This window comes from Eptesicus fuscus, chromosome 10 (genome assembly GCF_027574615.1).
Source record: "Eptesicus fuscus isolate TK198812 chromosome 10, DD_ASM_mEF_20220401, whole genome shotgun sequence".
NCBI classification, from domain to species: Eukaryota; Metazoa; Chordata; class Mammalia; order Chiroptera; family Vespertilionidae; genus Eptesicus; species Eptesicus fuscus.
Window position 1 is genome coordinate 86,085,347 of NC_072482.1, and position 15,366 is coordinate 86,100,712.

Below are 15,366 nucleotides of genomic sequence, written 5' to 3' on the forward strand. Positions count from 1 at the left end.
ATTAACCTCATTTATTTCAAATAGGAGGGACTGATAAAAATGGACTTCAATTTAATCATATCTTCATTAGTTGTTTCTACTAAGAAATAATAGGGCCATTGAATAATATAAATTTTGAGGTCATCCTGTGAATATAGATCATAAAGGAAGAAAAGGCAGAAAAGTCACCATTTAGTGACATTGTTTTTATCTTATGGAGAAACTACATTGTTTTTATGTTATGGAGAAACTAAGGTCTTTTAAGATAAGGACTTGTTCAATCATTTATTTATTCACGTAGCCAGTATTTATTGAGTGTGTGTTAGGTGTCAGATACTGTACTAGGGGTTAGAATTAAACAGACATTTTCCTTGTTCATTGGATATATAAAGTGGAGAAGACAGACAGGAAATCATCAAATATGATGAGCAGTATGACAGGTGAAGTGCCAGGGTAGGTGACATACCTAAACCCAGCAGATGAGGGGAAGGACCCTTGGTAGAAGTGATATTTAAGCCGAGGCCCCAAAAAGTAAGATAGGACTGGCAGGGCAAAGCGGGGCGGGGGGGCGGGGGGGGCAGGGAGAGTAGTGTAGGCTGAGAGAGCAGCGTGGCCGAAGGCTGGCAGCGGAAAGGACATTCTGAGCTGGGGTCAGAGGAGAGGAAAACTGGGTGATGCCAGGAGACCACCTGTTGCAGTAGGAGCCCATGGTGACTTGTTCATAAACAAGAAGCAGTGGGAAAGGAGAAGATGCGGTGATTCAGGAGATATTGAGACAAAAACCATACATTCTTTTTTTTAACTGCTTTATTCAGATGGAATTCTCATACCATAAAATTCACCCATTTAAAGTGTACAGTTCAATGGCTTTTAGTATATTCGCATAGTTGACACTGGTATGAGTTTTCAGACATTTTCCTGACCCCAAAATGGAAACCCTACTTCTCTTAGCCATCATCCACCAACACCACCTTTCCCTAAGTTCCAGGCAACCACGAATTCTGGGAGACTTCATAAAAGTTCCCCAGGGCTCGCTCTCTCCTTTGCTTGTATATTACAGTGACTAGGTTTTATTAGTTTATTTTGCCAGATAGTTTTTCTAAAACACCTCATCTTAATGTAAAATATCCTCTTGTTTTTATTCTTTGTTTTTCTTTCTTTCCCCCCCTTTTTTAACAGAAAATTTCAAACATGAAATAGTAGAAATAAGATAAAATGATGAACCCAAATGTACACAACATCATATTTATACAATTACAATTATAGCACAAATCTTATTTCAGTTATTCTCTGCTTACCCTCAGGTCCTCTTAACCTTTTAATTATAATAATAGTAACATTGAGAACTTACCAGGTAAAAGGCATTATGATAAGAAGTTTACATGATTGTTACAGTTAGATGTTAGGTACAATTATATACTGTATTATAGGTAAACTAAATGATACTTAGACCATTCTCTAACCTGTTATCCTTATTTTATTAGTGGTCAGTTCATTGGTGAGTAAAATTGTTTTTGAAAGTTTATAGTTGTGAAACTTCTAGGACTCTGATAATGGATACTTAAATAACATGACTTCCAGATATTACAGTGGATTAGTTGGTTATTTGGCTTTCACTTAACAAAAAAAACATAAATTTTTACAATATTATGCTTTTTATTTTATACATGATTTAAACTATTTTTCTTTATAGAAATCCTTCTGAGGTAAAATATAATTATTTTCATTTTACTTACTGGTGAAAAATTAATATTCAGCATGACGATAACCTGTCTGGGAATACACTGCTGTTCAAGTGGTAGAGCTAAGATTCTTCAAATCAATCCAAAGCTCTGCCCTTAGCCCTACTATGTTAGATATCTGTACTCAGAAGGGAGATGCAGGAGGGGAGCAGCTCCAAGGGGTAAAGTGTAGGAGCATTTGGGTAATATTAGATTGAGAAACAGGAGACCAGGATTCTATTTTGAGATTTGTACTTTGTCAAGTAATTTAACCTTTATGGACTTTAGTTCTTCATTTGCATATGGAATAGGTCAAAGGTTATGCACAGAATACTTTTTTGCTTGTGAAATCAAATAATTTCAAGGCAGTATTCAAAATAATTATGATTTACATTTTATTTCAAACCAAATAACCCTTTTCACTTGCCCTCTATTTCTACTTAATTTTTTGGTAGTCTACATTATTGCTTAAAATGAAATGAGCATTACAGCTCTCTTAAGTTTGCAGAAATTAAAATTGTTTGTTGGAGGCATATTTTGTCTGTTCATGTTACCTACTATGTTATCCATATATCCATTTATTTATTCATTCACTCATTTTTTTATCTATCGTTTTGCTTCTTGGCTGATAGAATATGAAAGCCTGTACCTGACTAGCTGAGCTGAATTTAGTCCATTTTAGAGATCTGTGATGAGCCATGCGTTTAGGGAAGAGATAGTGACGCTACTTCCCTTCAGACTTGCAAATAGAGGACCAAATAATTTCTTGTTTGTTCAGTCATTAAGTAATAATTTTGTTCTGAGAAAATTTGCATTTTCAAAAATCATATCATAATTTAAGAGATAGAGTTATATTTGATTTGTAAAAATTGTTATAGAAGAGAGAAAATACTTATGGCTCTCTGCAAGTAAAATGCTTGATGATACTTAATCTTAAATTGAAATTAGTGGGAGATATCTAGAAAATGGGTACAACTTTATGAAATTTTAAGTTATTGAAGAAAAAATATTTAAGTTTTTGTGTAAATAAAAAGTGATCTGTTTTTACTGACCAGCTTTTCAAATGAGTTTAGCTTTGAATTGTTGACCTCTTTAAGCTATATCTCTCAGATTTTCCTTTAAATAAATTGCCAATAATCTAGGTGCAGATTAGAAATACCGCATCTAATTTGTGAATGGTAGACTTCTGTAATTATTTTTAACAAGTACTTTTAACTTTTCACTCATTTTTTTTTGGTTTTGATAGAATTTGAAGTAGCTTAACAAAATGCAATTGAAAGAATATAAAATAGACAAGAAAACGTAATAATGATTAGGCAGTAACACAATGAGAACTAAGATTTGCACAAAATTGCACACTGTTCCTAATCATGTACAGTGGATAATAGGCCATACATTTGGCTGTTGGGAAACAGAAGTTTCTATCTTTAAATGTAAAGAATAAAAGTAAGCAGTTCAAGAAAGCATGCTTTTTTTTTTTTTAAGATATATATTTTATTGATTTTTTACAGAGAGGAAGAGAGAGGGATAGAGAGTTAGAAACATCGATGAGAGAGAAACATCGATCAGCTGCCTCTTGCACACCCCCTACTGGGGATGTGCCCGCAACCAAGGTACATGCCCTTGACTGGAATCGAACCTGGGACCCTTGAGTCCTCAGGCCGACGCTCTATCCACTGAGCCAAACCGGTTTCGGCAAGAAAGCATGCTTTTTATAATATTGATACCTGGCATATAGTTTTCCTAATGTTCTTAACCATTATTTTTGTATGATTTATTTTTTTCCAATCATTCTCAGACTCTACAGATACAATAACGCCAAAATAGGACCTAATATTTTAGGTGTATCTTTTGTAAACATTTAGCTGGATTAAAAAAATTATTTGGACAATTTTTTTTTGAGTGAATTTTCACTTACTGTAATGATTATGTTTAAAAAATCATGTTGTATACTCTTTCTGCTTTTTCTCATTTTTTTCATATTTCTTGCATTCTTTTGATTGACTTTTCTTCATGTCATTTTTTCTAGTCTATTAGAAATTATAAACTCTATCTTTAAAAAATATAGCTTTATTGAGATATAATTCACATACCACACAGTTCACCCTTTAAAGTATACAATTTAATGCTTTTTAATATGTTCTCAGAATTGTGAAACTATTACCGCAATCTTATTTTAGAACATTTTTAGCCTCCCTAAAAGAAATCCATTAGTTGTCACTCTCCATCTTTCCTTCTAGCCCTAAGTAACCACTACTTTTTCTATCTTTATATATTTCTTTGTTCTGGATATCCTATATAATAAAAAATCAACTGACCAGCGGAACAAACGGCGGAACGACTAGTCGCTATGACATGCACTGACCACCAGGGGGCAGATGCTCCAATTCAGGAGCTGCCCCAGCTGCAGCCCCCAGGCCAGCCAGGCGGGTGCCAGTGGGGGTCCCCACAGATTGGCCCTGATCGCTGGTCAGGCCTAGGGATCCTTACCTATGCACAAATTTTGTGCGCCAGGCCTCTAGTTTATAATAATAAAAGCATAATATGCTAATTAGACCGGACGACCTTCTGGATGAAGCTAGGGTGCAAGGGAAGCCTGGGTCCCGGATGCCAGAGGGAAGCCTGGGTCCCGGGTGCCAGAGGGAAGCCTGGATCCCAGGTGCCAGAGGGAAGCTGGTGCCGGCAGCCAGGGAAGGAAGGCCTACTCTTGCACAAATTTCATGCATCCGGCCTCTAGTTTCATATAAATGGGATCATTTAATTTCCTTAGTGAAGGACTGATTTTCACTTACCATGTTTTCAAGATTCATTAATATTGTCATATGTATTAGTGCTTCACATCTTTTTTTTTTTTTTGCCATATACTATATTCTGTTGTTTATCTGTTCATCAGTTGATGGACATTGGATTGTTTTGACTTTTGGCTATTAGGAATAAGGCCCCTCTGAATATGGGTTTATTTCTCTTGGGTTTATACCCAGGAGTGGAATTGCTGGGTCATATGGTATAACTCCATGTTTAACCTTTTTGAGGAACTGCCAACCAGTTTCCTAAGCAGGGACACCATTTTACACATTCTCTCCAGCATTGTATGAACAGTTCAGTTTCTCCATATCCTTACCAACACATCTTTCATTTTGATGATAGCCATCTTAGTGGGTGTGTTGTGGTGTCTCATTGTGGTTTTAATTTGCATTTCCCTGATGACCTAATGATACCGAGCATCTTTTCATATGCTTTAATAAGGCCATTTGTGTATCTTTGGAGAAATGTCTATTCAGATTCTGCACCCATTTTTACATTGGGTCATTTATATTTTTATTATTGAGTTGCAAAAGTTATTTATATAATTTAGATACAAGTCCCTATTAGATACATGATTTACAAACATTTTCTTCCATTCTATGAGTTGTCTTTTTACTTTCTTGCTGATCTCATTTGCAGCAAAACTTTTTAAAATTTTGATGATGTCTTGAACTTTTTCTTTTGTTGCTTGGGATTTTGGTGCTGTAGCAAAGAAACCACTGCCTGACATGAAGATTTGCACCGATGGTTCCTTCTGAAAGGTTTATATTTAGGCTGTGATTCATTTTGAGTTAATACATGTGGATGGCAAAAAGTAGGGGTCCAACTTTATTATTTTTTCTGGTGGTAGTACAGCTATACTAGCTCTACCTACTTTTTTAGTTGTTACTGTAGAAGTTATAATATGCATCCCTAATTTGTCTATCTATAATGGTGGTTAGAATCTCTTTCCTTCTCTCACAAATACAAAGACTTTTAAACACTGGAATGCTGATCCACCTTTGTTTTGAGTTGTATGTCGTAGTTGTCAAATATTTTGTTTTTATCTTTTTTTAAACCTACAAATTTGGTATTGTTTTTATTGACTTATGCAATCATTGTCCTTAGTTTTAAAAATTTAATTGTAATTTTACTTAAAAAAATTCATTCCTTTTTACAATTCAGGGCTTCTTCTTCTTGAAAGAAACTAGGGAGATTTTAGTAGTTCTTTTAGTGAGTCTGTGGTGATAAGCTCCATTTTTGCTTAGCTGAAAATATATTTTGCCCTCAATCTTGAAAGATAGCACACATTTCCAAACAATTCTTGGGTGCCAGTTATTCACTCTAACCCTTTGAAGGTATTATTTCACTGTGTTCTGGATTCCATTATTGCAGTTGAGCATTTGGCTGTCATTCTGAGAGTTCTTTTATGAATAGCCTGCCTTTTCTCTGGCTCACTTCTCGTGGTCTGGTGTTTTGTAGTTTCCTTATGATAAACTAGCCCTGCTCTGCAGCTGCGTGTGTAACAGTGAAATCGTAAACCCTTAGGGGTAGAACTGTATTCACATTATTATTGTGAATATGTTTGCATCATCTTTTCTACCTAGCACAGTGCCTTGCACATAATACAGTCCTCAGAGAGTCTTTGGTTGATTATCATTAAGATTCCGTAGATAGCCCTTTTCCTACTAGAGTGTAGTTTAGAATATCTTAAAATATATACCTAAAAATATAGTGAATGCTTAGAAATGTTCATTTGGTTTGGTTTTTGTTTGTTTGTTTTTAAAGAAGAATAAGGTTACATGTAGCATTAAAAAACTGTCTTTCCCTCCTATGATTGTGGCAGTAGTAGGGTAGGAAAAAAGTATCATGGTGTTGTATAAAATTGAATTACTGACTTTGGGTTAGAGTTATTAACATTTTTGTTTAAAAATATGAAATATAATATTTACTATTGACTGATAAATACATTAAGCTGTTACATTTAAAATCAGAATATTTTGATACAGGGTTGTATAGTTTCCTGATTACTTTTTCTTTTAACTGTAAAGACTCATGATTTATTGTTATACTCTAGATTTGGAGGGTGTGGTCTTGTTCCTTTTTACTTTAAGAAGGAGAGAGCAGAGAGATAGCCTCTCCCTAAAAAGAGAGAAGACACAATCAGTGTATTTATCCATTGCTAGGTATGACTAACATGCGAGTAAAACAGGAGGCTGGGATTTTCTTCAGAGTTCAGAATATGTTATCCTTTATAATAAAGAGGTAATATGCAAATTGACCCTCATACCCTCACACAAGATGGCTGCCCCCATGTGGTCAAAGATGGCTGCCACAAGATGGCCGGCAGGGGAGGGAAGTTAGGGGTGACAGGCCCAGCAGGGGAGGGCAGTTGGGGGCAACCAGGCCTGCAGGGGAGGGCAGTTAGGGGGCAATCAGGCAGGCAGGCAGGCGAGCAGTTGGGAGCCAGCAGTCCTGGATTGTGAGAGGGATGTCCAACTGCCTGTTCCTAAACGGGCAGTTGGACATCCCTTGAGGGGTCCCAGATTGGAGAGGGTGTAGGCTGAGCTGAGGGACACACACCCCCTCCCGTGCACGAATTTCATGCACCGGGCCTCTAGTCTTAAATATAATTCACTTGCATTATCAGATTGCAGCAATGTCCTCTTAGAGTTTCTCTCACAAACTGACATATGTCTGAAACCATTAGCTCTTCTGTGCTCTCTATGAATGTTATAAACCTTGCCTCTGGCTTTTAAAAGAACTGCCCTCTGCTGGTTTCAGATTTCATTGTTGTAACTTACATGTGGGCTAGATGCCATTGTAATAATTTGCTTTTGGGATTTGTGGCTACAATTAGATTGTATAATAAAAGCACATTAGGAATTGCATTGCACCTACCTACCTCCAATTGACTGTGTTTTATTGGGCCAAGATAACATTATTAAAGTGTTAAAATTAATATTTTCTGGACTCATCTCTAAGATATAATGGTCCTTTTTCAGATACTCATCTTGTCAAATTTTTAATTCCTTAATTCATGTTGTGTGTGTACATGTGTATTCATGTGCATATGTATGTGAATGGCCTAAGCTTTAATCCTTTGTTTTGACAGTAATGAATTCTGAATGTCACAGGAAATCAGATTTTACATTAGAACTTAGATGTTGGTGATGGTTGAACTTAGGATATTCCACTTGAAGGCTTTAGAACTGGAATTAGACCCAGGTGCAGTAATGTTGTAGTGAATAGAACAGCAGAGTCCCTTCTTAAAAAGTGTTATTTCCTGGACCCCCTCTCTACTTTACCTGAATCACAATCTCTTGGAGTAGGCTCTACATGCCAGGTACCTTGTTTTGTATGCTCAAGTTTGAATTATTAGGGGTGTGGGGAGAAGAGGGTCCTAATAAATGGTGACAGAAGACTTGACTCTGGATGGTGGGCACACACGGTGAAATATACAAATCTTATAACATAGAAACCCAGACCTGAAACCTATATGTTCATGGTAACCAGTGTCATCACCCCAATAAATTTAATAAATAAATAAAATTTTTTAAAAAGTTTGAATTGTTTTCAGATTTGTAGAAGTAAATGTTAGCCTGATGTGGAATTGTGTTGTTGTTTTTTTTATCACCAATTGTTGGTTTTCTCTGCAGGTGGGAAATAATGAGCCACCAAAGAGAGACAAAGTAGCACACTATCAGATACAAGTAGCTGCAAAGACTGCTGCTCTCTGCTCTCAGAGGTTTCAGCTGTGACATGGAAAGTGAGCCAGTCAGTCACCTGATATATTATTCATACTTTAGAACAGTGTTCTTTGAGATATTTCACACTCTTTGAGGTCACAAAACAGAACCTTGTTGCAGAAGTTTGACTAAATGGTAATGCTCTTGAAAAGAAATTATAACAAGACTTTGTATAAAGTAAAATTGGAAAGCATTGATCTGTTACACTATGCAGGGGTTACCTTTGTTAAGTTTTGGGTATATTCCTTCAGACAATTTCTCTGCTCATGAATAAATAAAATTTTGTTTATATATATTCACTTATATGTTTGCATGTTTTAAATTATATATCTATATAGATTGCCCCTCTTCTTCCAAAAGCTATAACAATTTATGTTCCTATCATTGAAGGAACATTTCTTGTTTGGTGATTTGCTTACTGATTTCCTTCGCCTATTTTAAAATTTGGTTGTTAGGTTGTTTTTGTTTCTTTGTTTAGTTCTTTGTGTAGTCTACACATTTACCCTTTTGTCTGTTACATTGAAAATAACATTTACTTCTAGCTTTTCAAAGGTGTCATACATCTTGCTTTGTGCCACTTCTTTTTTTGAGTCTTTCATGTGTATTGAGTCCTCATTGATGAGCTGACTTTTATGCGTGGAGGTTAAATACCTGTTGGAGCACACATGGCTACTAAGTGGTAGAGCCAGGATTTCAATGTAAAAACACTTACTTCAAAACATTCCACTATATCTTTACTTAAGAGCCTACAATGATTTTAATACAAATATTTAGGAATATAACACAAACATATAAATACTAGTAGCCCTGCACATAAATCCATGTGCCAGTAGCTTGCCAGTAGCTCGCAGCCGCCCTCCTGTAGCTCCCTCTGCCCCCCCACTCCCCCTCATAGCTTGCTGCCCTGCCTCCTCCTGTAGCTCTCCGCTGCCCGCTTGTAGCTCACTGCCCCTACCCTCCTGCTGATCCGTGATCCGGTCGTTATGTGGTCGGTCATTATGCTTCATGGGGTAATGACCATTTGCATATTACATCTTTATTATATAGGATGATAAATAGATAAAAGGCCAATATGTAAATTGTCCCCTAGACCAGGAGTTTGGCAGGCAGGGAGTTCGATCAGGGTGTGGGCTAGCCAGCCAACCTTCTGCAGCCCCTCCCTCGGCCGGCCCCACCCTAGATCTGCCCCCCCACCCTGATCGGGGGCTGGGCCAGCTGGCCAACCTCCCTCGTCCCCACCCCCCTGATCGGCCTGGATTGGAGTGGGCCAGCCGGATCCCACCCATGCACGAATTCATGCACCGGGCCTTTAGTACTATAATATATTAATACTTTGGGGGATATTTTTGCCCTGTTTCTATTTAGAACTGACATTCAGTAGCATATCCCCCTTCATTTTCTTCTTCTATTGATTTCATTTAGCCTGTTAATCTCCCTCTTGCCAGTCATTTAGCTTTAGGCCATCCTCAGCCCTGCTACCAGTCACTCATTCCTTTGTTTGGAAACTTGCAGTGCTATCACATTTCCTGCTGAGTGAAGGCCAGGCTCTTTCCTTTGAGAGCCTTTGAAGACCTGTACAACTCTGCTCCACCTTTACCTTTCAAGAATTGTCTAGAGCAACTTTTCTTGACACTTACTCCATACTGCTTATAAATGGGATCATTTGTTTTCCTTCTTTTCGAACCACGTTTTCTGGCTTCCTACTTGGATCAATTAGTATTCTAATCAGCAGAAAAGCTGACTGTCTGATTGAACAGCAGATGAGGAGTTTATGTAATGGTATTTGTTACCTCACAGAATTTTGGGGAGAGCTGGAGAACCAGGGTTAAGGTTATGCTTGCAGGTAATATGCCCCAAATCACCTCTGAGAACTGTCCCTCTCCTGTGCCACCAAGTGCTGGAGGAAACCGCCACTGCTGCCCACCTGCTGCCACCTCTGGGCTGGAACTTGGCTTGCCACCTCTGCTGTCGCCACTGTGGAAGGCTGTGCCTCTGCCCTTGCCTGTGCCAGCCCCAAACGGTAGCTCCACAGAGAGTCAGCCCTTTTTCTCATGTGTCTCCCTTCCAAACTGAAATCTTGTGCACATGCTTCCGAAGATATGCATCATAGTTGCAGGGTATATGTTGGTAATTTGAGGTCTAAAATTTATTTTGGGAGGTTAGGCTTACAAGATATAAATTTTCCTGAGTGTAAAAGATTCTGCAGAAGCTGATGAGAGAAGCTTGAGTATGATAAATGTCCACTATAATATTTCTGCTTATATTCCTCCATCATAATATTTTCCCTCTTCATCTCCAGGTTAATAAATTCCATGCAAAGACCTACTGGAATTCCATTTTTGAATTAGTCTGCTTGGTTCTTTTATCTGAATTTTCTTACGAATTTTTCAACATTTCTTTCCCCATTACTTTATTTCTTTAAAACAATGTAAGAGCTCAGAAGTAATATTTAAATATATTCTAGTATGAGTTAAACAGTTATGGAAAAATACAGACTAAATTGTGAAAGTTGCTTTTTACCAATCACCTCCTCTACCCCCACACTTCACATTGCTATCCCCTTTATAGATATCCTCTGGTAAAAGTTATAATCTTTGCTTTTAATTTGGCAAGTATGATGATTATTTGGCACTTGATGGTAAGTTCATTGAGTATAGAGGCACTTATTCGTTCTTTGGGCTTACATAGAGTCTACTAAAACTGTTCCTGTGTGTAGGATAATACTATGTGAAGGCCCATCTAAGGCAGTAGCTGTGTAATCATTTTGGAAGTGAATGTGCAGAGAAAGATAGGAACCAAACAAGAGTTCTAGTTTGGGAAATAAATCATTGATGATGCCATTAGGGAAGACTGGGACCGTAAGAACTATTCTGTATCTGCAGATACATTGCTGGAACACTTTCTGATTATTTTCTAAGTAGAGGCCGGGTGCATGGATTTGTGCACCAGTGGGTCCCTTGGCCTGGCCCGCAGGGATCAGGCCAAAACTGGCTCTCTGACCTCCCTCGAGGGGTCCCAGATTGCAAGAGGGCAGTTCTTGGGTGATACACCCTGGAATCAGGCTCCCTCCTTTCTGGGCCAAGTCACTGCAGCTCAGCAGCTCCTGTGTTGAGCGTCTGCCCCCTGGTGGTCAGTACACGTCGTAGCTATTGGTCGAACTGTCAGAAGGTCACTTAGGCTTTTATATATATAGATATTGCAGGAATTCCTTTACCCATATTTCTGATTTGAATTAGAGTTTGGGGAAAGCACTAAAATGCTCAGATTTGGCACAGATTTTCACAGTTTAGGAAAAATGATGAAAAATACAATTTTCTGATAGAGTTGTGTCTGAGTTGTCAGTGCTGGCTTATGAGTAAGACCTGTCAGTGGGGAGCTGCATTTTTCTTTTAAAGGCACAATACATAGATTAAATGGGATAAATATAACATATCTCAGTAGATGGTAAATGGGCATACATTTTGTTATGAATTAATTTTTAGAAAAGAACGTTTGAAAGCTTGATCTGTTTCAGATAAACTTAAAGGAATAATAACAGTAATACTAATTACTTCCTTGTTTTGATAAAGTGCCTCTCAAAAAGTGCTGGGAAACTTGTGCAGAGTTTTGTTTTGGCCTTTAGCATTTTGCCTCTTTTTTCCTGTTAATTACACTAATTTGAAATTCTTTTCTCTTTCCAGATCACTCAACTTCAAGTGGCACATTAACTTTTAAGTCTAGTCGATCATTGGTTACTCTTCCTACTGCCCATGTCATGCCGTCTCACTCCAGCGCTTCCGTTTCCAAACATAGGGAGTCATTGACATCAGATGGCTCAAAATGGACTACAAGCCTCCTGCAAACATTGGGAAGCCACAGTAAGGGGGAGCAGGACTCTTCACTAGACATGAAGGACTTCCGGCCCCTCCGGAAATGGTCATCTTTATCCAAACTCACTGCCCCGGATAACTGCAGTCAGGGTGCTGCTGCACACACTGAAGAGCCAAGGAGTGGTCTGGAAAAGCCAGGGAGAGGCAAGGCTTTAACATCACAACTAAGGACGATTGGGCCCAGCTGCTTACATGATAGCATGGAGATGCTTAAACTAGAGGACAAGGAAATAAATAAAAAACGATCATCAACTCTGGACTGTAAATATAAATTTGAGAGCTGTAGCAAAGAGGATTTTAGAGCTTCTTCTTCCACTCTTAGGAGACAGGCCTTGGACATGACATATAGTGCCTTACCTGAAAGCAAGCCCAATATGACAAGTTCAGAGGCTTTTGAACCTCCAAAATATTTAATGCTTGGCCAACAGGCAGTAGGTGGAGTTCCCATTCAGCCTTCTGTGAGGACACAGATGTGGCTGACAGAGCAGTTGCGGACAAACCCTTTGGAAGGCAGAAGTACGGAAGACTCTTACAGTTTAGCTCCGTGGCAACAGCAGCAACTTGAAGAGTTTCCACAAGAAAGTGAAACACCAATGCAGGTAAGGCTCAAAATCTAGCATTTGCTTCCCTCCAGTGGAGGCTGTGAGTACAGTAACAGCACACGCGCAGTGAGCAGATGGCAGTTGTCCATAGGCTCAGACTGTTTTGCTTTTGCTTTTGCCTGAAAGCAAAGTAAGCCTAGATGCTGTAAATGCCCAGACTATTGCATTGATAGACTAAACTTCAAAAACATTTGAGGCTGACTAATATGAAAAACTTGGTGTTTACTTCTCGTTTGTGCAATGGACATAAAAATAAAGTACCAACTCTAGAAAAACTTGAAACAGAAACATAGGATCTGGCTTGTTATCATAGAACATTAATTTTGGGAATATGAGGTCTTGGATTTGTTTCTGTTCTGTCAAATTCAGAACCTAGATGATTCAATATCCCTGGGCCTCAGTTTTTTTGTTTTGTTTTGTTTTTTCGTTCTTTTAATTGAGATATAATTGACATGTCAGTTTCAGGTGTATAACATAAGGATTTTATATATTTATATATTGCAAAATGATCACCACAGTAAGTGTAGTTTAATTTACATCTGATGTTTTTCTGTGATGAGAACTTTTAAGATTTACACTCTTAGCAGCTTTCAAACTTATAATACGGGCCTCTAGCCCCTCGCCTCTGGGAACCACCTCCAATCTATTCTCTGTATCCATGAGTTTTTTGTTTTTAAAGATTCTACATATAAGTGAGATCATATGGTATTTGTCTTTGTCTGACTTATTTCATTGAGCATAATGCCCTCTAAGATTCAACCATGCTGTCACAATGGCAAGGTTTTATTCTTTGTTATGCCTGGAAAATATTACATTGCATATAGGGTGGGGCAAAAGTAGGTTTATAGTTGTTTGTATGAAACATAATATAAAAATTAATAAATAATAATACAAGAATAAACTGTGTTTCGCATACTCACAGCTGTAACCTGCTTTTGTCCCACCCTGTATGTACCACATTTTCTTTAGCTATTCATCCATTGATGGACATTTAGGTTGCTTCCATCTCTTAGCTATTGTAAATAATGCTTCATTAAAAACGGGCATGTACATATCTTTTCAGATTAGTGGTCCCCCGCCTCTTTGGATAAGTCCCCACAAGGGAAATTGCTGGATCAGATGGTAGTTCTATTTTTAATTTTTTGAGGAACCTCCGTACTGTTTTCCATTGTGAGTGCACCAGTTTACATTCTCACCAGCAGTGCACAGGGTTTTTCTGTCTCTGCATTCTTGTTAACACTTAGTCTCTTGTCTTTTTGATAATAGCCATCCTAAAGGTGTGAGGTGATACCTCATTGTGGTTTTGATTTGCATTTCCATGATGATTAGTGATATTGAGCACCTTTTCATATAAACAAATTAATTCTAACAAAAACTGCAAAATTTCCCTAGAGCAAATTTTTTAAATTATTATTTATTCCTGGTACTAATAAAAGTGTTAAAGATTAAAAGAATATATTCTATGAAAGAAAAAGGAGATCACTTACCTAGGAACCTCACAAATCTGAATACAACCCCAAACATACATAACTTAACGTGAGAACCCTTAACACATCCCGCATGCCGCCTTTGCTCTTGTGTTGAACTCTAGTTCTTAAAATGTTGATTATGTATATTTAAAGCACATAATTAGACAGAAGCATCATTATGATACCTGAATTACAAGTCAGAAAAGGGCAATTTAACCAGATGTATTTGTGATTTATCAATTCAAGTGACTGAAAGATAGAATCACCTAATTTTAAAAATACTGTATTTTAGTTCTCAAATGCTTGTTATGGGAGAACTGGGATCAGGCAGTCATTTCTCCAGTTGGTCTTTGCACAGAATTGTAGTTGTCCAGAGAGGCTGAGTATTCCACTCCAACCTGAAGTGGGGGCGATAGAAAGGTAACTGAGAAAATGGGTTGAATTTAAAGGTTAAGTATTAATTCACTCCTTCTTTCATTCTGCTTAGATGAATGAATCTCTGCCATAAACAAAGTTTTCCCTAACCTAACAGTGCAGTGAGGATAGGCATCTTGAAGGTGTATTGTGGAGCAAAACTTATTTTTAAATCTTCCCAGCACATGGTAGAGGAAGAAAGCTACCAAGGGACAAAATTTGCACGCACCCTGGAAAGTTCTACTTTTTTATTAACCCTATTTGGGATGATCTCTATAGTGCTTTAAAGTTTTGGAGTAGAAAGATAAAACTAGGTAAAGAAAACTCAGACACTTAAATTGCAATGTTTAAATGATCACTTCTCATCTAATTCCCTTCTTGGACTATTACAGAAAAAAATATTTTAAAAAATGTATTTTTATTGATTTCAGAGAGGAAGGGAGAAGGAGAGAGAGATAGAAACATCAGTGATGAGTGAGAATCACTGATTGGCTGCCTCTTGCACGCCCCCTATTTCGGATCAAGTCCGCAATGCGGGCATGAGCCCTTGACTGGAATTGAACCTGGGACCCTTCAGTCCGCAAGCTGATGCTCTATCCACTGAGCCACACTGGCTAGATTCAGAAAAAAAAATCTTAAATAACTTCTCCTTGGAGTGTCCAGTGCTATCTTTATTATTTTAAAAGCTCTTATCTTAGTTGATTTAAAAAAGATTCTTTAAAACATTGACTTCTCTTGAGTCTAATTTTTACATGGAGGGGAGAGCTACAATAAGGATC

At 37.8% G+C, this 15,366-nt stretch overlaps 1 protein-coding gene across 2 annotated transcripts in view; it reads left to right on the forward strand.

Annotated features, from left to right (window-relative positions):
• Window positions 1-15,366, forward strand: part of CEP85L (centrosomal protein 85 like) — an 84,898-nt gene that overhangs the window by 15,887 nt on the left and 53,645 nt on the right. For both annotated transcript variants that reach the window (XM_008138853.3, XM_054722601.1), the window contains exon 3: window positions 11,914-12,701. In XM_008138853.3, the coding sequence (XP_008137075.2) occupies window positions 11,914-12,701 (788 nt within the window). The remainder of the gene's footprint in view (window positions 1-11,913; window positions 12,702-15,366) is intronic.